The following is a 27022-nucleotide window of genomic DNA, read 5'->3' on the forward strand; positions in this document are numbered from 1 at the left end:
GCCATCGGCTGGGACAGGAGAGGCCTCGATGCCTAGATGCTGCAGAAGGAAGAGCTGAGGCCCAGGGCCCTGAGTCCGCCTTGTGGAGAAACACTGGGTCCTGCCCGGCTGGTGTGGATCAGTGGTTAGAGCACCGACCTATGAACCAGGACGTCACCATTCGATTCCTGTTCAGGGCACAGGCCTGGGTTGCGGGCTCCATCCCCTGTGTGGGGCGCGCAGGAGGCAGCCGATCCATGGTTCTCTCTCATCTACAGAAACATCAATGATAAAAATGTTTCCCCTTTTACTGAATTTATTGCAATGACATTAGTTAACAAAATGAGAGCTTTCAGGTGCCCAATCCCACAGCACATCACCTGTAACCCTCTATTGTGTGTTCACCCCAACTCAAGTCTCCCATCACCATTTATCCCCCCTCTACCTCCTCCGTCTCCCCTCACCCCCTCCTCCCTCTGGCAATTCCCACACTTGTCTGTGTCCATGAGTTTTTCTCTCTCTTTTTTTCTTTTTCTCTCAGTCCCTCCAGCTCCCCACATCCCCCCAACACTTCCCCTTCTAGGTCAGCTCTTGCTGCTGGTCAGCCTCAGAGCTGCTGTCCCCTCCCCCCCGCTCGCCCTCCCCGAGGCCACGTGAGGATTCTTGAGAGGGGACTGGGACAGTGCCTGGTGCACGGGGTACCCAGAATCTGAGTTTCCTCCCCGGACCCACTGGGTGTCAGCTTTTTCCTTAACAACTGCAGAGCTCTTCTTTGGACAGGATTTTTTAAAAATATATTTTTATTGATTTCAGAGAGGAAGGGAGAGGGAGAGAGATAGAAACATCAATAATGAGAGAGTCATGGATCCTCTGCCTTCTGCACACCCCCTACTGGGGATGGAGCCGCAACCTAGGCATGTGCCCTGACCGGGAATCGAACTCGGGTCCCTTCAGTCCGCAGGCCGACGCTCTATCCATTGAGCCACACTGGCCAGGGCCATCGGGTGAGATTTGTGAGATCCCCAGCGTGTAAGGCAGAGGAAGCTGGTGGCACTCCCCCTCCCCTACTGTACCCCTCCGTGGGGCCTGAGACCTCCTGGTTTGGGGGGTGACGGTGAGGAAGGCTGTGCTGTCCTGGGGCAGAGGTGAGGCCTCGGCAGCCAGCCCCGCTGCCCGTCAGCCTGGGCAGTGATGGCTGGAACTACCTGAGAGCACGCTGCCCACTCGGGCCACAGTAACGGGCAGATGTGGTGGCCCTTGATCCTCTCGGCCCGGGCAGCTGGCTAGTGGCCAGGCCCCGCGGCTGGTTCAGAGCCAGAGCGGGGAGGGGAGGGGAGGGGCGCGGAGCGGAGGCCAGGCCAGGCACCTGCTGGGAGGGCTGTTTTCTCTGTCCTGGAATGATCCCGCGCGGAGGGTAGGGGGCTGTCAGCAGCCGGGATGAATCGCCTGCTTCCTCGCTTCATTAAGAGGCCCCTTGCCCGTGGGAGAGGTCAGAGCCCGGCCCAGCGTGGGAGGAAGTGGTGTTTACTGAGCGGCCAGCTGGTGCGGGGCGCGGGGCGGCTAATCCCTCGTTACCACGGAGCCCGGAGGCCTGCAGCGTGCCAGTCCGCGCCAGCCCGGCCGCTGCCCTAATGGCCGCGATGACGGACGGACGGACGGGGCCGGCCAGCCAGACGGTGAAAACAGGAAACCTAGTCTTTTAAAAATAATCCAGGGCGAGGAGAGAAAGTGAAGAAGCAACGAGTATACACCATCAGGCGGCCCCCGCGCGTGCCCTGAGACGAAGTGAGAGCACTGGCAGGGCCCCGATGGCGCTGGGAGGCGGGCCCAAGGAGCGGCCAGGTGGACGGGGTCCACGAACCCCCAGATCCCAGCTGGTGAGGAGCCCGCCATGGCTCCGCCCTCCCAGCGCACAGTGGGGGTGTGACACCGGCCACGAGATCGCAGGTTCTGTGGCCCGACCCCAACGGCCCGTGGTTCTCCCCCAGCCTCCCTCCCGCACAGAGCGGCCAGGGCTGCGGCCTCCTCCAGGCGGGGCTGGCCCTTCCCCTCCGCCCATCCCTCCTTCCCCCCAGCAAAGCCTGCCTCAGCCCTGCCTCCGGGAGCCGCCCCTTCCTGCCTTTCCCGGGGCTGCAGGCTGGTGCCTGGGGTGCCCGTCAAGGGGAGCGACAGGAGGTGCCTTATCTTGGCCGCCGGCCGGGGCCGGGTTATCTCTCCCTTCCACGCGGTTAAAGGAAGCGGGTGGCGGAGCGGCACACGCAGGCCCCGAGGCCACAACAGGAAGCCGGGCGTGGCGCCGGTCCCGGGCGCCTTCTGTGGCTGCCCCGCCGCAGTCGCTCCTGCTGCCCGCCACCCCTCTGGTCCCTGGGCTCTCAGAGCTGGGTTTTCAGACGGGCATTTCTGTGCTTGACTGTGCGTGTAGACTGTGCACACCTGCCCGTGTCACTGTGGTCCAGGGGGAAGTGGCCGCTGCCCTGCCTGGCGGTCTGGGTGGGACACAGCGTGGACACCATTTCTTCTAAAGCTCAGCTTCCGGCCATGGCCAGTGTGGCTCAGTGGATAGAGCGTTGGCCTGCGGACTGAAGGGTCCCGGGTTTGATTCCCGTCAAGGGCGCAGGCCCAGGTTGCAGGCTCGATCCCCAGTAGGGGGCGTGGAGGAGGCAGCCAATCAATGAATCTCTCTCACTATCAATGTTTCTCTCTCTCTCTCCCTCTCCCTTCCTCTCTGAAGTCAGTAAAAATATATTTTTTTAAAAAGAATATGTTTTTTAAAAAATCAAAATAAAAAAATAAAGCTCAGCTTCCGCGTGCGCCCTGGGTGGGTCAGAGTCCCCTCTGAGTGACCTTGTGAGTGAGGAGCCCCCTTCTCCCAGGGGAGGGCAGAGGCGTGAAGGAGAGCCCACCCCCCACCCGCTGCCCCCTGCAATGCCTCCACCCACCTGGAGACGCCCTCCCACACCTGGCACGGCAGCCCTTGGGAGGCCTGGGGCCGGAGGGGGCTGGAGTCCCGCGTTCTCACTGACGTCTCTGGTCCTCCCAGCCACAAGCCATGGGGACAGCCTCGGAGACCTGGCGAGCAGGCCTGGCATCAGGGGCAGCTCACTGGGCAGCTTCAGGGAGGGCGTGCCCCAGTGGGAGGCGGCCGAGCCTGCCCTGAGCAGTACTGCGGTCACCCCATCATCCCCCCCCCCCCATGTGTGTGTCCATTTCAGAGAGGAAGGGAGAGGGAGAGAGAGAAACATCAGTGATGAGAGAGAATCATGGCTCGGCTGCCTCCTGCACGCCCCCTCCTGGGGACTGAGCCTGCAACCTGGGTGTGTGCCCTGGGCTGGAATCGAACCCGGGACCCTTCAGTCCGCAGGCCGAGGCTCTATCCACTGAGCCACACCGGCCAGGGCTGTGTGTCCTTGTAAACGAACCGGTTCGGTGTCGGGCTTTCCTGGGCTGGTTCCCCTCTTGCGTTTCCATAGAAACCCCAACGCCGAGTCGTCACCCGGGCCCAGAGGAGCGCAATTGTGATTATTTTGGGATTTCCTCTCCATGCACCCCGGCCCGCTCGCTCGGTGGACCCCTCCCTGCCCCTCACATCCCTCCGGCAGTGGGCTGAGCAGGCCAGGTGGAGGGCGTGTGCGAGGCCAGAGGCCGGACTGCAGGGCCCAGACCCCAGGCTCCCCTGCCCGCCCACCCGGGAGTCTGAGGGCTCGGCCTGATGCCCTCCTGCCCAGCCTGTGCTGGGAGCTGTCCAGGACCTGGATTTGGGGGAAACCGCTGTGGGTCTGGAGGAGGCTGAGATGACCCAGACTGTGCTGCTCACCTTTGACCTCTGGTTAGCAGGCCATTCTTGCCATCATGCATCGCAGCATGCGCCAGCAAGGTGGGGCGGCTGGGTCGGGGGGCGGATCACGGACCTCCGGAGTCCACAGTGCCCCGTGGTCCTGCGCCCCACCTCCCCCACGCAACCGACAGCAGCGCTCATCCCAGGCTCGCCCCCTTTTCCGGCCTTTGCCACCAGGGCGTGTGGGGGCCACAGCGTGGTCCGTTGGCATGTGAATGCGGTCACACACCCCGCACATTCTCGGTGCTTGCTTTTACCCTGCTCTGTTTCTGGAGGCCGCCTGCCTCCGATCCTCTGGAAATAGGCGGGTAGAAACCGACACACACAAACTCCCCAACCAGCCTGGCACGCTCCCTGGCCCACATCCTGCTCCGTCCTCAGGCCCCGGAGGCCCCGCTGAAGGGGGAGGACCCTCCGCGGGGCGGGGCGGGGCGGGGCGGGGCGGGGCGGGCACCGGCAGCAGCCACGCAGGCCTCCTCCCTGGGCTCCACGGTGATTCACTTCCTCCCGGAGCCTGTGCTGTTGGAGGCACCGGAGGCCGCTCAGCGCGTCCGCCCGGCTGCCGGGCGCTTTCCCTTCAGACACAGTCTTCCCCCAAGGCCCAGAGTCGCTCTTTCATTTCATTTTGTTGTTCATTTTTTAAACGGTATTTCTTTATTTTTAACATCGTCACGCCGTAAAACTGACTTCTCGGGCTGGGAGGGCAGTTCTGTGAGTTTTAACGTGTTTCTTTTGGAGCCACCGTCGTAGTCAGGATGCAATTAATACTCCATCACTCCGAGAAAACCCTCTTTGTAATCACACAACCCTCCTCGCCTCCTGCAGCTGGTGACCTGCTCTCCATCCCCATCGATTGTCTTTTAAAAAAATGTCGGATAGCCCTGACCGGTTTGGCTCAGTGGCTAGAGCGTCAGCCTGTGGACTGAAGGGGGTCCCGGGTTCGATTCTGGTCAAGGGCATGTACCTTGGTTGCGGGCACATCCCCAGTGGGGGGTGTGCAGGAGGCAGCTGGTCGAAGTTTCTCTCTCATTGATGTTTTTAACAATCTAGCCCTCTTCCTTCCTCTCTGTAAAAAATCAATAAAATATATTTATTAACTAAATAAATAAATAAATAAAGTCGGATAGCCCTGGCCAGTGTTGCTCAGTGGATAGAGCGTCGGCCTGCCAGGTCCGATTCCGGTCAAGGGCACATACCTCGGTCGCAGGCTCCTTCCCAGCCCGGGTCTTGGCCGGGGCGTGTGCAGGAGGCAACCAATCGATGTGTTTCTCTCACATCGATGTTTCTGTCTCTCACTCTCTCTTCTACTCTCTCTAAAAATAAATGGAATAATATCCTCAGGTGAGGATTAACAAACAAAACAAAAATTAAATAAAATAGAGCCTTTCAGAAAATATTCAAAGATGCGGGTTGTTACAGCCTAGAGACACAGGCTAACCGGTGCCCCTGGCTATTGGTGGCTACCACTTTCTGGACCTACTGTGCGCCAGGAGCAAGCAGTAGGTCCGTCACAGTCAGTCTCAAAACAACTGGGTCCCGTCATCCCCAGGTGCCAGCGGAGGTTCCGAGGGTATGCCTCCCGCATATCACCCAGCTGGGAATCCGAGTGGGAGGCGGCAGGACCAGGCTGCCCTGGGGCCCAGCCCTCGAACGGAGGGTGGAATTAGCCGGCGTCCAGGCTGCCCCGTGGGACAGATGGGGGAGCATCTTGACTGCAAGCATGGCTAAACACGGGATAAGCTGTCAAGGAATGTGAGAAATTCCCATCTGGAGAGCGCGTTGGGAAGGATAAACTATTTTCCAGGGTATGTTCGATGCTTGGTGTTCAGCTGCTTGGTCTCGATGATCCCTGAAGAAACACCTTTTTTTCTTTTCTCTCTCTCTCTCTCTCTTTTATTTTTGTTAATCCTCACCGAGGATATTTTTCCATTGATGTTTAGAGAGAGTGGAAGAGAGAGAGAAAGACAGAGAGAAACATCGATGTGAGAGAGACACACCGACTGGTTGCCTCCTGCAGACATACCGACCAGGGCCAGGGATCTTGCAGCCAACATCCGTGCCCTTGACCGGAAATGAACCCGGGACCTTTCAGTCCGCCGGCCCGTGCTCTATCCACTGAGCCACACGGGCGAGGGCCCTGGAGAACACCTTTTGACCTTTCTGGCTTAGCAGTTCTCCCCCCACCACCTCCCCAAACAGACCGTTTGCTGGTCGTATCAGGTCAATATTGAATCCCCTTAGAACTTTCCGGGTCCTGAGTTCCTGGAGATGCGGTTTCTGGGCGACTCTTGCACCTGAGAACTCTGGAAGGCTCGACTGTCTCATGAGGCTCCTGCCTGTGTGGCCCTGCTCCCGGGGACGGGCCGCCCTTAGACATCACTCTGAGGGTCCGCCCTGTGTGGGGCACCTCCGCCTTCCCCGGGCACTTCCCTGCAGCCCCCACCCCCCGCCCCAATCCCTGAGCCTGGCCCGCGCTCCAGGGCCCTCCTGGCTTTGACCCCAAAGAGCCAGAGCGCCTTCCAGTTTGTGGCGCTGCAGAAGCGCCTCCCTCCGCCCCGCGGCATATCCTAGTGTTTGCGATGTCTGCTCTGCGCCAGGCCCTTGCATTGGTGCCATGGTCTGTCTGACTCAAGAGTTCCTTGCAAGAAGGTACAGCCGCCCCAGCCGGTTTGGCTCAGTGGATAGAGCGCCGGCCTGCAGACGAAAGTGTCCTGCGTTCGATTCCCGGTCGGGGCACATGCCTGGGTTGCGGGCTTGCTCCCCAGTAGGGGGCATGCAGAAGGCAGCCCATCTATGATTCCCTCTCATCACTGTTTCTCTTTCTCTCCTCTCCCTTTCTCAAATCAATAAAAGTATATTTTAAAAAATATGTTTTTTTTAAAAAGCAGGTACAGCTGTCTGCAAATTAAAGTTCCTGCCCATGTTTCCAAGGGAAAAAGGCTTCAGGCCACAAATACATGGAGACCTTTGGCAGCATCCGGGATTCCTGGCTGGAGGACCCCAGAGGGTGCTCCCCCTCTCCCCCCTGCCCTCCTGCATGCCAGGCCTGCCTCCCCAGCAGCCCCGTCCCAGCCCTGCATCCAGCTGTCATTCCCGAGAGTGCCACCACTCCCTGCAGTTGTTAGGGACACATAGCAATCCTTCGAGGAATGTGCCCCACAGTGGTCTGGGGTTCCTGCTGCCCCCTGGTGCGGCTCCCCGGGGGAGTGGGGAGCACAGGGTCCGGAACTGTCTGGTGGAGCAGGTGGTGTCAGGTGCGGAGTTACTGCTCTCGGCGTCTGCTTTTCCACGTGTCGGATGGGAGTGGGCCAGGCACGTGTAGGGCTGTGGTGGGACTAGCAGTAGGGTCCCTAGGTGCTTAGGAATGGGGAAGGAGGCGTTTTGGGTTTTTTTTTCAAATATATTTTTATTGATTTCAGAAAGGAAGGGAAAGAGAGAGAGACATCAATGATGAGAGAGAACCATTGATTGGCTGCCTCCTGCACGCCCTTCACTGGGGATCAAGCCCGCAACCCGGGCATGTGCCCTTGACCGGGATCAAACCTGGGACCTCAGTCTGCAGGCCAATGCTCTATCCACTGAGCCACACCAGCCAGGGGGGGAGGGGGTTGCGATGATTTCCCTGCTGGATTTTTGCACGGGAAGCAACAGCATGTGCTGGGTGGACCCTAGGTGCTGAGAGGCCCCAGGGACTCAGGCTGCCTTGCGGGGAGGCTGTGCTCCCCCGCCCCTGGCCACGGCTGCGCAGAGCAGGCGTGGAATCCGGCAGGAATGCACAGCCGTCCTCCCCTGGATGCTCGGACCCTGCGCCCTCTGCCGGCTCGGGCAGCACGTGGCCCGGGAGTTATGCCCCCACCCCCGCCCACAGGGATGCCCCTCTCAGAGGGAGAAGCGTGAGTCTTAGGGTCTCTCATCCTCTTCCTCAGCCCGACCTGGCTCCCCCAAGGCCCCGCCTGGCTGCCTGCTCCCGGCGCAGCCCCGTCTGTCCGAAGGCCGCTCGGCCCCCGGATACTGAGCTCCTCGTCCAGCGACTCGCTGCTGTTTATTCACTCGGATCTTAGCTCATTCCCTAGTTTGTTTATTTTCAATCCTCACCCGAGGATATTTTCCCATCGGTGTTTAGGGAGAGTGGAAGAGAGAGGGAAAGACAGAGAGAAACATCGATGTGAGAGAGACACATCGAGGGGTTGCCTCCTGCACGTGCCCCGACCAGGGCCCGGGCCCGGGAAGGAGCCTGCAACCCAGGTCCGTGCCCTCGATGGCAGCTGCGGGCCGTCTGTGTGAGCGTCTTCGCAGCGTCCGGGCACAGCGGGGCTCTCCGGAGAGCGAGAGCGGAAGGTTTACTGCGTGTCACCGGCTTTAGAAAAGATGTGTCTCTCACATGGATGTTTCTCTCTGTCTTTCCCTTTCGTCGCGTGTTTCCTGGCACTCCTGTGTGTCGGTGGGTGGGTGTATGGGTGGGTGTGTGTGTGGGTGGGTGGGTGGGTGTGTGGGTGGGTGTGTGTGTGGGTGGGTGGGTGTTTCTTTTGATCTGGGCCCTGGGCTGGCACATGCGTTGAGTACGTGGGGAGGGGATTGGTCTGTCCACCTATGGTCCATGGGCCCTGTGTGGTCAGTGGCCTGATGAGGGACAGCCCGTCCTGAGAAGCATCTGACCAGCCGAGGACGGTTCTGGCTTTTCAGGATGCAGGTTCTAAAGTCGGTGGAAATTGAAGAGGCTCTGACACCCCGCGAGTGGGAGAAAGATCCTGGAGTGGGGCCCCAAGGCGAGGGAGGGAGCGCGGGCACCAGGTAACATCGCATCGGGGAAGGGTGACTGGAGTGGCAGGCTCTGAAGAATTGGTGGGCCCAGCCGGCGTGGCTCTGGGGTTGAGCGTCAGCCTATGAACCAGGAGGTCAGGGTTCGATCCCCAGTCAGGGCACATGCCTGGGTTTTGGGCTCCATCCCCAGTGTGGGGCATGCAGGAGGCAGCCGGTCCATGATTCTCTCTCATTCCACTCTAAAATCAGTAAAAACATATTTTAAAAAAATGTATCAGTAGAATTCTGAGGCCCAAGGAAGCCATGTGATGGAGAGAGGGTGTGATTCAAGGCTGAGAACGGTGCTTCGAGGGGGCCCCGTCTGGTTGGGCTGCAGGGCACGCGAGGGGAACTGTGGGAGCTACACCTGCAAAGGCAGGAGGCAGCCTGGGGTGAGCGAGAGCCCTGTGTGTGAGCCAGCACGCGGGCCCAGGGCCCAGCCTGAGTGCTGGGCAGGCTGCGGGTGGCCCGGTGCCGGTGGGAGTGCGGGTGGGAGTGCGGGGGAGACGGGGAGTGGACACAGCTTGACCCTGTTCAAGGGGCCGGTTGGCAAAAGTCAGTGTCGCCTTTCCTGGCTCGGTAGCACCTCGTACTCAGGACTCTTGATTTCTGAGCCACGGTGAAGGCGAGAACCGCGTGGGCCTGAGAACAGGCTCGGCTCCACTCCCGCAGCCGCTCTGGGGCTCTGAGTCCCCAGGAAGCGCTGAGCCCGCCCCCCGGGACGAGGATGGGGTGCACACCCAGGGGGTCAGGGCTTCTCCTGTGAAGGGGACGTCACAGGGCAGCGAGGCCGTGCGTCCGTGCCAGGCCTGTGAGTCCCAAGGCCTCACCGAAGGGCCGTGTTGTGTCGCTGGTGAGTCATGGGTCTCTCTGGAAATGAAGCGAGTGGGTTTGTGCCTGCGTCAGATTTCTCAGGGAGGGACACCTCAGAGTACCTCCCCCTCGAGTTCGAGGGCAAGGTCGGTGCCTGTGGGGGTCGAGTCCCCGAGGCCGCGGAGGATGGTGGCCAGAGGCCCAGTGTGTCCCCCCCGGGCGGTCAGATGCCTCTCCCACACCGCCCCAGTGCTCTCGGGTTCTCCCATTTCCTGCAGAAAAGCAAGTCCCTCCAGGCGGGTTCTTTGCGCCCTGCTGTCTGGTTCCCTGTGGCTGCAAGCATAGCAGTCTCTCCCCCCTCGTCTCTCCCCTGCAGCACCACCGTGCGCCATGGCCGAGCAGCGTGGGGAGCGAGGGGATGTTTGTCTTCACCGCTGCTACGGTGCTGACTCATGCAGCCTCTTCACAGAAGGGATGGGGGAAAGCTGCTGGCTCTGAGGTGGTCCGGGGGCAGCTAGGTTGCCCCACTTTTCCTAGGGACACCCCCACCCGCCGGCCAAGAGCTGAGCGCACATCATGTGAGGACAGGGAAACTCACACCTGCCCGGCCAAGAGTGACCTCAGGAAGACAGAAAGCATTTATTCCGGAAGGATCCGAGGGACAGAGCGCAGAGCCCTCGGTTCCTGCCCTTCACGAGGACCAAGAGAGGACTGACGGCTGCCTGTCGGTGCCCGCTGTGTGCCAGACGCTGCCATGGGGTGCGATCAGCTGGGTCTCCACGGCTCTGCTCTGCGGGGCGGATTCTGTGCCCGCTCAGGAGGTCAGAGGGCCCCGGGCAGTGACCTCAGGCAGTGGGCAGCGGCCCAGGTCCTGAGGGACGGGGATTGGCCTCATTCTCTCCGGGCCTGTCCTGGAAGTGTGAGCTCAAATTCTGTGCCTTTATTTTTCTTTTTATTTTTTATTTTTTATTTTTTTAAAATATATTTTATTGGTTTTTCACAGAGAGGAAGGGAGAGAGATAGAGAGTCAGAAACATCGATGAGAGAGAAACATCGACCAGCTGCCTCCTGCACATCCCCCACTGGGGATATGCCCGCAACCCAGGCACATGCCCCTGACCGGAATCGAACCCGGGACCCCTCAGTCCGCAGGCCGACGCTCCATCCACTGAGCCAAACCGGTCTCGGCTATTTTTCTTTTTAAAAATACATTTTTATTGATTTCAGAGAGGAAGGGAGAGGGAGGGAGAGAGAGAAACATCAGTGAGGAGTGAGAATCACGGATCAGCTGCCTCCTCCACACCCCACACTGGGACAGAGCCCGCAACCCAGGCATCTGCCCTGACCGGGAATCGAACTGTGACCTCCTGGTTCGTAGGTCCATGCTCAACCACTGAGCCACACCAGCCGGGCTCATATGCTGTGCCTTTAACAGGACCTGTGTGAAGTGCCAGCCTCCCAGCGTGAGTGCCGGGCAGGTGACCAGGTGAGCCACGCTGTTACCCTTCCGTGTGGGGTGTTTCTGGGGCAAGCACCGCCTGGGAGCTGGTGTCGGATGCCTCTGGGAGCCTTGCCAGATGGCCCGGATCACGTGATTTTCGAGGGGTGGCCTCCTCCTGGGGTGGCAACACCTGGCGGGCCCAGGGCGACCTGCGGAGTAGTGCCTACACCGCCCTGCCCACGGGTTGAGGCTGTCCCTGGAGGACTCACTTTTCCCCAAGGCACCTTCAGGGCCAAGCACCTGCCCTGGCCGGTTTGGCTCAGTGGGTAGAGCATCAGCCTGCGGACCGAAGGGTCCCAGGTTCGATTCCAGTCAAGGGCACATGCCTGGGTTGCAGGCTCCGTTCCCAGTAGGGGGCGTGCAGGAGGCAGCCAGTCAATGATTCTCTGTCATCATGGATGTTTCTGTCTCTCTCTCCTCCCCCTTCCTCTCTGAAATCCATAAAAATATATTTAAAAGAAAAAAAAGAACCCAGCACCTTTGTCAGGACCTGCTCTCCTGATGGGGCAGGTGGCAGGGATGGTGCCGAGTGGGCGTGTGACAGCTGTGCCAGGCGGGGGGAGGAGGATGGGCGCCTGGCCAGCTGGGGAGTGAGCGTGGGGCCTGTCCAAGCCGTCACCCCGCGATGACAACCGGGATTATCGCCGTCGGTGCTAATGCCCACATGACAGTTTCAAGTTTCAGGTCCAGAGCAGAGGCTGGTCCTCCGTTTCCGCGTGCGTCTGCGCCGAGCTCCTCGCGGCTTCTTTTCCGGTGGTTCCTCGGCTGTGTTCAAGGCCCTGTGCTCGCTCCACGGAAACCCTGTGGCCAGCAGACTCTGAGGCCCTGGAGGCGGGGGGCGGGTACTGCTCCTGCCGATTTGTTTTTAAATCCTCACCCTTGGATATATTTTTCTGTTGCTTTTTAGGGAGAGTGGAAGAGAGAGGGAAAGACAGAGAGACACATCGAGGGGTTGTCTCCAGCGGGAGCCCCACCCAGGGCCCGGGCTAGGGAGGAGCCTGCAACCAAACAGGTGCCTTTGACCGGTATCGAACCCGGGACCCTTGGATCTGCCGGCCGGCGCTCTATCCACTGACCCGCTTTGGGCCTCTGAGGGGGGGGGGGGGCCTGGTGGGCTTTGGGGTGGGTGGGCCAGCAGATGGGATCCCCTGGGCGCGTAGAGCGGTCCACGGGAGTAGAGAGCACAGCTGCCTGGGAGGAAGAAGCCGGCTGGAGGAAGTCGTGGGGTTTTGTGGGGAGGAGCGACAGAGCCCGTGACTGTCAGGCTGGACCATGGCAGTAGCCAGGGCTTCCCGGAGTTACGAGACCTGCGCTTCGGGACGCGTCCTTCCTCGGCTCGCGTGCGGGGGTGGAGCGCCATTATCCCCATTTCACGGGTGGGAACATCAAGATGAAAGGCCCCGCCTCAGCCGGGCCTGGGAGATGCAGGGATGGGTGAAGGCCCTGCAGGCTGGGAGGGGCGGCTGGGAGCAGAGGAATCGTGTTTCCCTTTCCAAACGCGTCCCTCAGGCTGGGGTGCTCCGGCCGCTTGATCCTTGAGCACAGAAGATTGTCCAGGGAAAACCCGCGTCAGCCTAGGCTCTGAACCCCACCACCTCCGGCCGGTCCTGGCGGTTCACGCCCGCTCACATCTGGTGCCTCTCAGAATTCTGGTGCAAATCACCCGGTCTCACCCCATCACCACCCCCCGCCTCAGCTCACACCCAGGATGCCAGAAGTGGGGGATCCAGCTCAGGGTGTGGCTAAGCCCCCCTGCACCCCCCGAGGCTCCAGGAGGGGGCCTGCCCATGTGGATCCCCAACAAGCTCAGGGCACGCTGCTTCAGCGTTCCTCTGTGAAAGGAGGTGCCAGGGGCTCCTTGGGGAGGTGTAAGTGCTCGAGGCTCTGCACCTGGGCAGTACCTGTTCCCACGGCCGTGTGTTGCCCGCGGGGGTCTCAGCGCCCCCAGTTCAGGCTGGCATCACGGTGCCTTCCCCTCTGCGTCTAGAAGCGAGTAAGCCAGTGGCCCTTTCAAGAGCGCCGTAGATTGGGGCGACCCAGGAATAGGGTGGGGGTGAGACTTGCAGGCTGGCCCCCAGGACTGAGCCGGAGCTGTGCCGCTCCAAGGCCGGAACACCAGCCCGAAAGCGGCTCCCTCTCCCCCGGGGAGACCCTGACTCCCCCTGGCCCATCCCTGCATTCATGCCTCCCACAGAAAGGACCAGGCCTGGGAACCAGCGAAGGCGGAGTGGGCCTGTCTCAGCAAACCCCACGGCTGGGGGCTCACAGCCGACACTTCTTTCTGACAGTCCTGGAGGCTGCGAGTCTGAGATAAGGCTGCCAGCCTGGTTGGTTTTATTTTATTTTTATATTTTTAAATATATTTTTATTGATTTTAGAGAAGAAGGGAGAGGGAGAGAGAGAGAAAGGAACATCAGTGATGAGAGAGAATCATGGATCAGCTGCCTCCTGCATGCCCCCTACTGGGGTTCGAGCCCAAAACCCCGGGCATGTGCCCTGATCGGGAATTGAGCCGCGGCCTCCTGGTTCATAGGTCGATGCTCAACCACTGAGCCACGCCAGCCATGCCAGCCTGGTTGGTTCCTGGTGAGGATCCTATTCCTGCCTCCCTCTCCTCCGTTAAGTCTCTGTGGTCACTTCCCCGGGGAGGTGGTCTCGGCTGCCCTGCCTGCAAGCCCAGCTGCCTCTCATGGGTGGACTCGCTGTGATGCACGTGTCATGTGACTCCTGGGATGCTGCCGGCTCCCGGGCTGCGGCTGGGTCTGTGGTCCTCACACCATGTACCCAGCATGCTGCCCGGCGTGCAGTAGCGGCGTTGCGCATCTTGACTAAACGGGTGCTCAGTAAATGCATCCGTTTGCTTGTCTGGGACCAAGTGCCTTCAGAAATCGCCCTGAGCCCCGTTGCTGCAGGCTCCGGGAGGTGCTGAAAAATAATAAAAATAATAATGACGTCACCCCACGCCCAAGGCTGCAGCTCTTTCCGGCTGCGGTTCCGCCTCGGCCCGCCCTGCCCTGGCACCAGCTCGTTGCAGACCCAGCCCGACCCAGAGCATAAGTAATCTCTCCCTCTGGAGGATCTGGGGTCTTTAGGCACAGGAGGAGGCCCTTGGAGGCCCTAGAAGGTCCGTTAGCAACATCTGGATGCTGATGGGGGGTCCTTGTCTGCCCATCCTGGGGTCACCCCGTCTTAGCGCTAAAAGTCACTGGCAGCCCTGGCCGGGTCGGCTCAGTGGATAGAGCACTGGCCTGTGGGCTGAAGGGTCCCGGGTTCGATTCTGGGCAAGGGCATGTGCCTCGGTTGCAGGTTCAATCCCAGCCCCGGTTGGGGCCCGTGTGGGCGGAAACCAATCAATGTGTGTCTCTTGCACATCGATGTTTCTCTCTCTCTCTCTCTGCCTCTCCCTCTCCTTTCCACTCTCTAAAAATTAATGGGAAGATATCCTCAGGTGATGATTAAAAAAAGAAAAAGTCACCCCAGAGTCATAGAAGCATGAACAGACTGTTGAACCTCAGAGGGAAGGCGGGGAGGGTGGGTGGGACGAGATCAACCAATAGACTTGTCTGCATCTATGCATCACCCCTGGACACAGACAGTGGGGTGGTGAAGGCCTGGGGTGGGGGAGGGAGGAGGATGGGAGCGGCTGGAAGAGGTTAATGGGGGGGAAAGGAGGACCTGTGTACTTCCTATACTTTCAACAACAAAGATGAAAAGGAAAAAAAGTGGCTGGCAGAGTTGACCTAGTGACTCAGTCTCCCTACAACCAGCTGGAACCCAAACCCTGAGCGGGAGGAGCTGTGTTTCGGCCGCCAGCATTCCCCGGAGACTCGGCCTCGCTCGGGGCATCTAGGGCTGCCCGGCGAGCTGGGGCGCGGGCGGTGGGCGGAGGGGTGCGGCCCTCCCCGCTGGTATTTCCTGGCCCGTTGGGAGGATTTGACCGGCCTCGGGCCTTGTGTGACACACTCTCATCTGGACCGTGACCTCCCCCTGCCCCAGCAGCGGGGCTTCCCGTGCTGACCTGGTGATGTCCTTGTTGGGGTGACGGCATGAAGGCTGAAAGGTGCCAGGGTCCGGGGTGCTCCCTGTGCCCCTTCTTCTCCCACAGAACCAAGGGCTGGAGAGGCAGGCCTCTCGCCCAGGCGCAGTGACTCACCGGGATGAAGGGTTTTGACCCACTTGGTGCAGCTGCCAGGGGAAAGCAGAAACCAACCTGATCACTCGGCAAGGGCGGCCGCGCCCCCTGCCCGGGGGTGGCCCACGGTCGTGGTGCCAGCAGCTCTGACGTCTGTGCAGACGGTGCTCTGGGTCCTCAGGAAGCAGCTGGACTAGGTCCTGGGTTCCTTGTTGAAGAGAGGAAAACAGATGTGTGTTCGTTGCGGGGGAGGGGAGCGGGTTTGTAGGTGAAATGATACATAAAACTGAACACTTTAAAATGAACAATCCGGCCGGCCGGTGTGGCTCAGTGGTTGAGTGTCGACCTATGAACCGGGAGATCAGGGTTCGATTCCCGGTCAGGGCACAGGCCCGGGCTGTGGGCTCCTTCCCTGTGGGGGGCGTGCAGGAGGCAGCCGGTCAGTGATCCTCTGTCATCATTGATGGTTCTATCTCTCTCTCCCTCTCCCTTCCTCTCTGAAATCAATAAAAGTATTTTTTTAAAAAAAAAGAGTTATGCATTTTATTTTTATTTCTTTTTGTATTTTTCATGAATTTCAGAGAGGAAGGGAAAGGGAGAGAGAGAAACATCAGAGATGAGAAGAATCATGGATCGGCTGCCTCCTGCACGCCCCCCCCCCACTGGGGATCGAACCCGGGACCCTTCAGTCTGCAGGCCGATGCTCTATCCACTGAGCCACCCTGGCCGGGGGCCGGCTGTATTGTTTTCAAAGCTCCCCAGGTATCGCTGGCCTGTAGCCAAGGCTCGGGACACCTGCTGGGCCGTGTGTGCCCTGCCGGGAGTGGCAGAGGCGTGGGAGGCAGCGGAGACTGGCCGTCCGTGGGCCCCGTGGCTGGGCAGAGGCGTCACCCAGCACGCTGGCCATTCTGAGCTTGCGGTGACCACCAGGCCGCTCCGGCCACCGCTCCTCCCGCTGCGCATGTGGAAAGAACGGAAAGGGATGTCCCCTGCCCCCCCGGGATTGCTGGGTCAGCTCTCAAGTCCGTGGGTGGCGTGGGCACCAGCAGCACCCGGGGCCGGAGCCCAGGGTGGCGGGGGGGGGGGGGTGGAAGGGGGCGGAAGTTGGAAGCGGGTGAGTGATCACTGCAGAGGCGCCCGTGGCGATGACCCTAAGGTGGGGCTGTGTGCAGGTGAGTCATGACGGGAGTGATGTCATCGGGGGACATGACCCAATCAGCGCGACCTCTCGGGAACCCCGTGGGCCGTGAACGTGCCTGTGGAGCCCAGAAGGGGCCCTCCTGTGGGCTTGGAGCAGGCGGGGCCTTGTGGGGCGACGTCCTGGCGCGGGGTCTGGGAGCAGAGCTACAGAAAGCCCCAGGGTGTGGCTTTAGGACTCAGCCTGGGGGGAAGGAAGCCGCGTGGCTTCAGCTGGGAGGCAGGGACTGCCCTCTGATGGAGACAGTCCCCAGGAGGGGGACCGTGTTGTGGGGTGAGCCGCTCTCCGTCCTCATAGGCGCTCTGATGGGGGTCCGGGTGGGCGGGCCCGGCGGATGTGGGGTGCGGCGTGGGGTGGCCGTGGCTTGCACCGGGCCACCGTGCTGGCTCTCCACCCTGTCACACCCCCACGGACAGGCGTCTGAGGGACTGTTCCTGACGGCAAAACACTAGCATTCGGGGTCCGCCTGTCTGTGATGGCTCAGGGCCCCTCCCGGGATAAGGAGCATGTGTCCCAGGCGGCGTCCGGAAGCCCAGTCTCATACTGTCTGGGCGCAGCTGCTGTCCGTCCCCTGCGCGCCCCGGGGTCTGTGGCCAGGCGCTTGTGAAGGTGAGGTCCGTGCGCCTGAGGTCCCTGTTTGGTGCCTGCAGGTGGCAGATGGTGTCAGCTGGGCCCCTGCTGGGACAGGTGGGATGTCGTCGGCCCTTCAGTGTGCCCTGTCCCCCCCCAACCCCCGTCTCTGACACAGGCCACCTCTCTCACACACAGACACGTCCTTCGGAACGCCGCCTGGATACGGCTGCGCCGCGGACCAGGCGGAGGAGCAGCGCCGACACCAGGACGGACTGCCCTACATCGATGACTCGCCCTCCTCCTCGCCCCACCTGGGCAGCAAGGGCAGGGGCAGCCGGGATGCGCTGGCCTCGGGCGCCCTGGAGTCCGCCAAAGCGGTGAGTCCCAGGCAGCGGGCAGCTGTCCTTGTCCCAGAGGCTCCGGAAGCCCAGTCCCTCCGCTCAGGGGCAGGGGACCGGCAAGTGATGGAGCAGCTAAGGTTGGATGTCGGTCGTTAAAACTCCTTTCTGCTCCCTTCATCGGGCACAGGGACCGCCTGCTGGTGCAGGGAGCTGTCAGCCCCCCGTGGAGGAGGTGGGCAGCTCATGCTCGGACCTGTGGGGGCGGCCCCCACATGGGTGCTGAGCAGGAGAGACGCCCACAAATGCACTTGCTCCCTCTTACCAGAGGGGGTGCTGACGACCCCACCCATTCGACCACAGTCATTTTAAAAAATATATACTTTTATTGATTTCAGAGAGGAAGGGAGAGGGAAAGCGAGAAACATCAATGATGGGAGAGAGTCCTGGATCGGCTGCCTCATGCACGCCCCACACTGGGGATCGAGCCAGTGACCAGGGCATGTGCCCTGACCGGGAATCGAACCCTGACCTCCGGGTCCATAGGTGGAGGCTCAACCACTGAGCCACACCGGCCGGGCCCTTCCTTCGTGAGAAGACCCCTGCCCCTGGGGCAGATTGCACCTCTGTCTTTCTGGTCCCCTCGCCCCTGATGGCAGGGCCCTCCCCCTTGTGCTTAGCTTGTTTCTGGGTGATTTCCACCCCAGGATTAAACACAGGAGGAGTGTGCTCTTCCTGCCGCTGCTCTGGGCCGGCGCCTCCGCTGCAAGAAGGCTTCTTACTTAAGCTTTTGTGATTTCTAAAGACCTCGGGCCCGAGGCCTGTGCCGAAACCTGCAGACGGGAGGGGAACCGGTGTGTGGCACACACCTGCCTGTGCGGCTTCTTACCCAGCGTCCAGTTGCACCATTTTACATGAAACCAAGGCTCAGAGAGGTGAAGCAACTGGCTCGAGGCCACTCAGCGATCCGATTGGACGCCTTCCTGAGCCCTTAGCTGACTCTTTCCCTCGGCTTCCTACAGGCAAGGACCCTCAGGGGCCTGAGAAGCAGGTGGAGTCCTGAGCCCGGGAGGGCCCCTGCCTGTCCCGCCACTGCCCTGAGGGCTCTCTCTCCCTGACAGGACCTCCTCCACCTTCAGGTCCCTTGAGGAGACTCTCCCTGTGCCCCAGGCACCCACCCCCGCCCCAGACTCCTGCCCTCAGACCCTCACCTGCACTGACCGGCCCGCGTGGAGTTCTAGATCCATCCATCGCGGGTTTGCTGGCTCAGGAATCGTCATGCAGCACTTATTGCTCCAGACACGGTGCTGGCGCAGGGAGTGTCAGCATCAGGCACAGAGTGTCCCCAGGCCCTGCCCGAGGAGCCGCGCCCAGTGTGCTCAGGGAGGCGGCTGGGTGTGACGCCTGGGTGTCATTTCCCAGAGTGGCTCTTGGCCAAGATCTTAATGGCTGGTTCCTACACAGTGCCTATGCACTCACATGTATGCACACATGCATGTGCACACTCACACACATGCACACACATGCATGTGCACACTCACACACATGCACACACATGCATGTGCACACTCACACACATGCACACACATGCATGTGCACACTCACACACATGCACACACATGCATGTGCACACTCACACACATGCACGTTCATACATGCACCTAGCTCGTGTACACTTACAAGATGCCACAAAGCAAGCTGGCAGTCCAGGAAGGCTCTTTGTTTTTTGCTTTCTCATATATTTTTATTGATTTCACAGAGGAAGGGAGAGGGAGAGAGAGATAGAAACATCAATGATGAGAGAGAATCATGTATCAGTTGCCTCCTGCACGCCCCCTACTGGGGATCGAGCCTGCAACCCAGGCATGTGCCCTTGACCAGAATCGAACCCAGGACCCTTCAGTCCTCAGGCTGGTGCTCTATTCACTGAACCACACTGGCTAGGGCCAGGAAGGCTCTTCGGATGCTCCCGGGGCAGTGAGGACGTGATACAAGCCCCAGGGATACAGGAAGCGGAAGCAGATGGGACGCAGGGACCGGCCCCTTCCCTGTTCACACCCAGGCGGCCGAGGCTCGGGGCTAAAGGAGTTCACCTGGCCTGGCCGGCTCTGCAGCCCCTTCCCGCACTCCTGGCCCCGGTGCGTCCTGCCGGGCCGGCCGTCTTCACCACCAGGCGCCTCCCTCCCACCGGGCCAGGAAGGGTGAATGGCCATTAGGGCTGGGGACACAGGGAGGCCACACTGCTGGTCCTGGTTCCGGGTTCTGGTGACACCGGGGGCCCTGGCTGGCCTCGGTCAGATGTTTCTTTGAAACCAGCATTTCTCACCTTAGCCGGTTTGGCTCAGTGGATAGAATGTCAGTCCGCGGACTGATCCAGGTTCGATTCCAGTCAAGAGCACGTACCTTGGTTGCAGGCTTGATCCCCGGTCCTGGTCGGGGCATGTGCAGGAGGCAACCAATCCATCTGTCTCTCTCACGTCGATGTTTCTCTCTCTACCCTTCTCCTTTCCACTCTCTCCAAAAATCAATGGAAAGGTATCCTCCGGTGGGGATTAAACGAGAGGGTACGGGGGGGGGGGGGGACGGGGAGGGGAGCAGCACTTCTCCCCTGGGGTGGATTGGGCCCCGGGGGCGTGTGGCAGCAGCTGCAGCAGCTGAGCTGTGTACTGCTCCTCCCACATGTTGAGCACAGGCCGGAGATGCTGCTCACCACCCTGCAAGGCACACAGTGGCCCCAGTTCCCAACCGAGGTCCTCCAGCCCCGATGTCAGGGGTGCTGGGGGCCAGGAGCCTGCCCCTCATCCGGGTCTCCCTGAGAGGTTCGGGGAGGTGAGTGACGAAGGGGCGGTGTTTTCCCTCCACGCCCACGGACTCCCCTGTGGGCTGAGGAACCTGGTGGTGGAACAGGCAGGCCATTAGGTCACCTTCCCTGAACACGGGGCCCCTCCCCTCTTGGGCGTGGCCAGCCTCCAGCACCAGGCTTTGCCACACCCCGTCCGTCCCGGGTCAGGGAGCCGGCTGGGCCGGTGGCCAGGCAGTCACGAGGCAGTTGTCATGGCCTTTAGCATCATCATCGTCTGTCTGAGTTCCCTGGGGTGGCCATAACCAGGCGCCACGGAGGGGGGAGCCCAAGCCACAGAGATTTCCTGCTCCTGTTTCTGCAGTCGGGACGTCCAGGGTCACGGTGCCGGCAGGGCTGGTTTCTCCTGAGGCCTCTCGCTGGGTGAGCCACGGCTGTCTTCTCCCTGTGTGTCTGCATCTCAGCCTCCTTTTCCACACATCCAGACACTGACATTCAAGCTCATGTTCGCCGCAGGTGCGCTGCGTGACTTGATATGGGTGTGCATTGTGAAGTGGTGATATGTCTCCGTGGTCGGCAAACTGCGGCTCGCGAGCCACATGCTCTTTGGCCCCTTGAGTGTGGCTCTTCCTAAGCCTTAGGAGCACCCTAATTAAGTTAATAACAATGTACCTACCTATATAGTTCAAGTTTAAAAAATTTGGCTCTCAAAAGAAATTTCAATCGTTGTACTGTTGATATTTGGCTCTGTTGACTAATGAGTTTGCCGACCACTGGTCTAGGTAACATCCATCGCCTCACACAGTTACAGATTTTTTTTTTTTTAAGCAAACTTTGAAAATCTGCTCTCTTAGCAACTTTCACATAGACAAACGGTATTATTAACGGCAGTCCCCGTGCTGTACAATACATCCCAGGACAGGACTGACTTCTTTTATGGGGGGACCACCTGACGTCTTCTTGTCAGGACACCGGTCACCGTGGCTTCGGGCCACTGCAAAGGCCTTACTGGACCGTGATCTTTAAAGACCCGAACGCCAAGTGCAGCCGTGGTGTTAGCACAGCTGGGACTGGAATGTGGTCCTCCGGCTGTGTGGGCTCTGTCTGCCCCCGACCCCAGCGTCCAGGGGCGTGAGCTCTGGCTTCTGGAGGCAAAGGCGGTCGAGCTGTATTGATTGGAGGGAGGGGATCCTGTCGCCCACCCCTAAGGGGGTCTCTGCCCACAGAATCAGAACAGCAGGCTCGAGAGGCAAAGGTCCTGAGCCCTGGGAGCACCCTAGGGGTTCCCCTGGGGCAGGTGGCAGCAGCCCCCAGCTCCGCCCCGAGGCCAGGAGGGAGGGTGTGTGGCAGGAGGCAGCACAGGACTGCCTGGCCCTTCGGTCCAAGGGTCAGGTGATAGTGGCAGATTCCGGGCAGGGAGTGACAGCGACAGAGGGAGCTGGGGTGGCTGTGCGGCAGGTCCCGACGCCCCTCGGCTCGGCCTGTCCTGGGACCCCCGCTCCTCGGTCGCAGGAGGAAGGTGTGGCGGAGGAAGGCCGTGCCCGGCTGGCTCGGCTCCAAGCTCCCCAATGTCAAGACCAGCGGTGGCTCTCGGCTTGGCGGTGACCACGCGTGAGTGGCCGACGTGCCGGGGTGTTCGTGATGCCTTCTGATGCCACCCGGAGCTTCCTGGGAGGCTGGTCGAGGTGGACACACTTCCTCTCTGAGACGGGCCGCCTCGGGCACCACCTCGCAGATCTGACTTCTGTCTGCTTCTCCCGCAGACTGAGCTGGACCTGGAAAAGGGCTTGGAGATGAGGAAGTGGGTCCTGTCCGGCATCCTGGCGAGTGAGGAGACGTACCTCAGCCACCTGGAGGCGCTGCTGCTGGTGAGGCGGGTGCGGGGTGGGGGGCTGGTGGGTGGGGCAGGGGCGCGGGGAGCTGTCGGCTCACATGGCCCAGGCCCAAGGTCAGCTGGCTGGAGCCGGGGACACCCACCCTCCTGGGAGTCATGGAGGCACCTGTGGGAGGGTCCGGGCAGGCCGCCTGGGTGGAGGCCGGAGCTTCCCAGGGGCGGTGGATGGCAGCACAAGACGGGTGCCAACCCAAGCTGGCTTCACATGGTTATATTTCGTGGAATTTAAATATATTTTTATTGATTTCAGAGAGGAAGAGAGAGGGAGAGAGCTAGAAACATCAATGAGGAGAGAGAATCATGGATCGGCTGCCTCCTGCACGTCCCCTACTGGGGATGGAGCCCACAGCCCGCGCATGTGCCCTGACCAGGAATCGAACCATGACCTCCTGGTTCATAGGTCGACGCTCAACCACTGAACCATGCCAGCCAGGCTGTATGTCATAGAATTTAAAAATAATAGCACAGAGCCCTAGCTGGTGTGGCTCAGTGGATAGAGCGTTGGCCTATAGACCAAAGGGTCCTGGGTTCGATTCCGGTCAAGGGCACTTACCTTAGTTACAGGCTACTCCCCAGCCCGGGCCCTGGTCAGGGTGCGTGCAGGAGGCAACCCATCGACGTGTCTCTCCCACATCGATGTTTCATTCTGTCTTTCCCTCTCTCTTCCACTCTCTCTAAAAATCGATGGAAAAATACCCTTGGGTGAGGCTTAAAAAATAATAATTAAAAAAATAAAGGCACGTATGTCACATGACCAAGATCTTCTGTGGCCATCCCATGCCCCTGGCCCATGGCGAGCCCTTTCATGGTGGCCCCTCGCCTGTGCCCCCTGCAGCCCATGAAGCCTCTGAAGGCGGCGGCCACCACCTCCCAGCCGGTGCTGACGAGCCAGCAGATCGAGACCATCTTCTTCAAAGTGCCTGAGCTCTACGAGATCCACAAGGAGTTCTACGACGGGCTGTGCCCCCGCGTGCAGCAGTGGAGCCACCAGCAGCGCGTGGGCGACCTCTTCCAGAAGCTGGTGAGTGACGGGAGCCGGGAGCCGGTGCGCAGCCGCCTGCCGGGAGGGAGCGCGGGGCTGCGGAGGCGGCTGGCGGGGGCGGGCCTCTCCCGGGACCTGCAGGTGGGTGCTGCTGGGGCTCGGGGGACACCAAGGTGACAGTTCAAGTAAGAGTCTGGGGTGGTGCCCGGCCGGGGTGGCTCAGTGGTTGAGCGTCGACCTATGAACATGCCTGGGTTGCAGGCTCGAGCCCCAGGAAGGGGGCATGCAAGAGGCAGCTGATCAATGAGTCTCTCATCGTTGATGTTTCTATCTCTCTCTCCCTCTCCTTTCCTCTCTGATATCAATAAAAAAATAATATATTTTTTAAAAGGCTCTTGCATCACTTGCAGACTTTTTTGAAATATTGAAAAGTATTTTTTAAACTATATTTTTGTTCATTTCAGAGAGGAAGGGAGAGGGAGAGAGAGATAGAAACACCCCTGATGAGAGAGAATCGTGGATTGGCTGCCTCCTGCATGCCCCCTACTGGGGATGGAGCCTGCAACCTGGGCACGTGTCCTTGACTGGAATCGAACCTGGGACCCTTTAGTCTGCAGGCCGACGCTCTATCCACTGAGCCACACCAGCAAGGGTTTAAAATGTTTATTTATTGAGTTGAGAGAGAAACCGATCTGTTGCATTCATTGGCTGACTTTTTTTTTAAATATATACTTTATTGATTTTTTTACAGAGAGGAAGGGAGGGAGAGAGTCAGAAACATCGATGAGAGAGAAACATCGATCAGCTGCCTCCTGCACATCTCCCACTGGGGATGTGCCCGCAACCCAGGTACATGCCCTTGACCGGAATCGAACCCGGAACCCTTCAGTCCGCAGGCCGACGCTCTATCCACTGAGCCACACCGGTTTCGGCCTTGGCTGACTCTTGTATGTGCCCGGCTGTGGTGCTGGTATTCCACACGCGCTCCGTATGCACATTTCCCCCCTGTCAGCCGTGGCGTTCCTTCCAGCCACTCGTCCTCTGACGCAGGACCCAGCCCAGGGTCACAGATGTGCTTGGCTGTCGCGTCTCCTTGGTGTCCTTCCCTCTCTCCAGTCCCTTGGCCTTGACGTCTCTCCCATGACCTTGACTGCTTTTCTGAAGGGGACAAGCCAGTCTGGGTCTGGGTGACGTTTCCTCAGGAACAGCTTGCACTGGGGACGGAGCCCACAACCCGGCCGCGTGCCCTGACCGGGAGTCAGACCCTGACCTCCTGGCTCGGACAGGTCCCTGCTCGACCGCGGAGCCACGCCGGGCAGGCTGCACGTATTTATTTATCGTGTCTCTCCCGGAGCTGGCCGCCCCGTGGCTGGGTGACTCGTGGCTGTGGTGGCCGGGCCTGCAGCCGGGCCTCCTCTGGGTGGGAGGGGCTCAGGGACCCGCGGGGGAGGGAGAAGGGGGAGGAAGGAGGGCTCTGGGCCGGGCCGTGGTACCGACGATGAGAACCTGAAGTTTGGGGGTGCAGTGACTTGTCCAGGGTGATGGACGTGGCGGGAGCCAGGCAGGGCCTCCCCCAGCCGCTGCTTCTCCTTGTGCGCCCCCACACCCTCCATGCAGCCCCCATTGGGAGCGGGGCCAGGAGACCAGACAGTGCTGAGAGCGCCTGACTTACCCAGTGTCTGGATTGTCATCTGGAGAAACATAAAATTCAGTGTAAATGCAAATGCGTGTAGAAGTAAAGGTTCGGTTCTACACAGGACAGACCCCAGCATCAGGGGAAGCCTCAGGCTTCCGTTCCTGTTGGCAGCAGTGGGAGGCCCGGCTGGTGGGTCCCTGGGGTCCGCCCGGACCCTCCCTGAGCCTGGGCTTCTGGTGCAACGTGAGGGCCGGCTCCTCCCCCCCTCCTCTGTAGACGTCCCGGGGCTCCCGAACGGCGGTGGCTGCACACACGCTTCTCCCCATGGAAGGGGCTGCTCCGTGGCTGCCCACAGTCTGAGCTGTGGGCTCTGTGGGGAGACCCTCTGCTAATGTCTTTGGCTTGAAAAGGCCAAACAAAAGGCCTCTCGCCTTGCAGCCAGCGGGCTGTGTGATGCCTGGGTCCCTTTGCCAGGTCTGGGCTGGGCCCATATCTGAGCAGTCGGAGCCCCTCCAAAGGCAGCCAGATGGCACGACCCTTACGTGTCTGCAGGAATCGGATGTGACTGGGGCCCTGGCCGGTGTTGCTCAGTGGATAGAGCATCTGCCTGCAGACCGAAGGGTCCCAGGTTCGATGCTGAGCAAGGGCACGTACTTCGGTTGCAGGCTCCTCCCCAGCCTGGGCCCTGGTTGGGGCTCTTGCAGGAGGCAGCCAACTGGTGTGTTTCTCTCACATCGGTGTTTCCCTCTGTCTCTCCCTCTCTTCCACTCTGTCTGAAAATCAGTGGGAAAATGTCCTTGGGTGAGGATTTAAAAAAACAAAAACCGATGTGAATGGAGCATCGTATCCACCACAGGCTTGAGGGCCGACCTCCTTGTCCACGTTGGTCTCCTGCAGCCAGAAGGGGCAGGTGCCACTCCATCCCACCAGCGTGGAGACCTCTCTCTGCCTTCACTGACAGCCTTGAACTTCAGCTCTTGTCAGTGGCACCTTTTAAAGGCGTCGGGTGGGAGGACGAAGCAGCTGGGGCGGGGAGCCGTTACCTGCCCGGGGTGGGCTGTGAGTCACTTCTCGTGTCGCTGTTGCTGTGGGAGAGGGACGCGGGCTCGGTGCGTGGGGCGGGGAGGCAGGTGGGAGGCTGCGGCGGGGGGAGCTGAGCTGTCTGCAGCTCTGCACCGCCTGGCACCTGGGTTCCTCCGGAGCTGTGCACGGCAGCTCGATTCTCAGCGAGATGGGGTGCCGCGGCGCCTGTCTCACCCCTGCCCCCCGCTCTCTGCCCTCCTCCTCCCTGCAGGCCAGCCAGCTGGGCGTGTACCGGGCCTTTGTGGACAACTACAAAGTCGCCATAGAAATGGCCGAGAAGTGCTGCCAGGCCAACGCTCAGTTTGCAGAGATCTCCGAGGTAGGCGGGGGCTCTTCGACAGGGCACCTGCAGCCCTGCAGGCGGGCCCCGCGCTGGGCGTTGGTCCCCGCGACCCAGCAGAACAAGGCGCGCCAGGCCAAGGTTGGTCGTTCGCCTCAGCCGTTTCCAGGCACCTCCGGGTGGGCACCGTCAGCGCTGCCCGTGCAGGGACCCTGTTGTGAGCAGACAAGGAGCAGCTGAGGTTCCTCCCCCACCCCCTCCTGCCCCCCAACACCCACCCGGGGCCAGGCCTGATGCTGGTGCTCCGTCAGGTCCCTGGATAGATGCAGTGAGGGGGGTCCGCAGTTCTGTCCTTTTTAAAAAATATATTTTTTTATTGATTTCAGAGAGGAACGGGGAGAGAGAGAGAGAGAGAGAGAGAGAGAGAGAAGCATCAATGATGAGAGAGGATCATGGATCGGCTGCCTCCTGCACGTTCCACACTGGGGATCGAGCCCGAAACCTGGGCATGTGCCCTTGACCGGAATGGAACCGTGACCTCCTGGTTCATAGGTCGATGCTCCACCACTGAGCCACACCGGCCAGGGCCTCACTTTTGCTATTGGAGCCGTCCCGCTCCTCGGAGCTCTGACTCGCCTTCCCCGACCACATAAGGACTCGGGTGGGAAAGATCTGCATCTGAGGAAGGCGGCCTCCGAGAGAAGTGGCAACTAGAAACAGGGAGAGCGTCCGGCCTCCTGCTGGGAGACCATCGCGCCCGACCATGGTGCCTGGCTGTGCGCCGCGGGCTCTGTGCCCTTGTATAACGTATCGCGGGAGCGTGTCCTGGGCCCTGGCACTTGCCGTCTCCTGCGGTGATAACTTGGGCCACGTGTTCCTCCAGGCCCCGTGGGGCACCCGCTCCCCGCCTGGCGCTGCTGGGCACGGGCTATACACCCCCCAGGGCTCCGGGCCGGCTCCAGACTCCCCTCCCCAGCTGCCCAGGTTTCGCCTGGCACGTTCAGTCCCTTCTTTTCCTGAGCTCATTCAATGACAAGCCCCACACACTCTCCAAACAGCTGGAATGTTGGCCCAGAATCCAGAGTGACCTTGACAAATTACAGACCTAATTCTCTAAGGGAGGCTGCGGTTCATTGGGCCAAGGTTAAGTCTGCCTGGGCAGGTTGCTATAGAGGAGG

General features: G+C 60.5%; 1 protein-coding gene across 1 annotated transcript in view; it reads left to right on the forward strand.

Annotated features, from left to right (window-relative positions):
• The window catches only part of BCR (BCR activator of RhoGEF and GTPase), a gene marked incomplete at its 5' end in the record, with an annotated part of 72434 nt that overhangs the window by 17417 nt on the left and 27995 nt on the right, over positions 1–27022 (forward strand). The window contains 4 exons of the mRNA XM_081113951.1: positions 17027–17208; positions 21733–21837; positions 22699–22884; positions 25776–25883. Of these exons, the coding sequence (XP_080970077.1) occupies positions 17027–17208; positions 21733–21837; positions 22699–22884; positions 25776–25883 (581 nt within the window). The remainder of the gene's footprint in view (positions 1–17026; positions 17209–21732; positions 21838–22698; positions 22885–25775; positions 25884–27022) is intronic.

The sequence above is a fragment of the Myotis nattereri genome (assembly GCF_964212035.1).
Source record: "Myotis nattereri genome assembly, chromosome: 19".
Taxonomy (NCBI): Eukaryota; Metazoa; Chordata; class Mammalia; order Chiroptera; family Vespertilionidae; genus Myotis; species Myotis nattereri.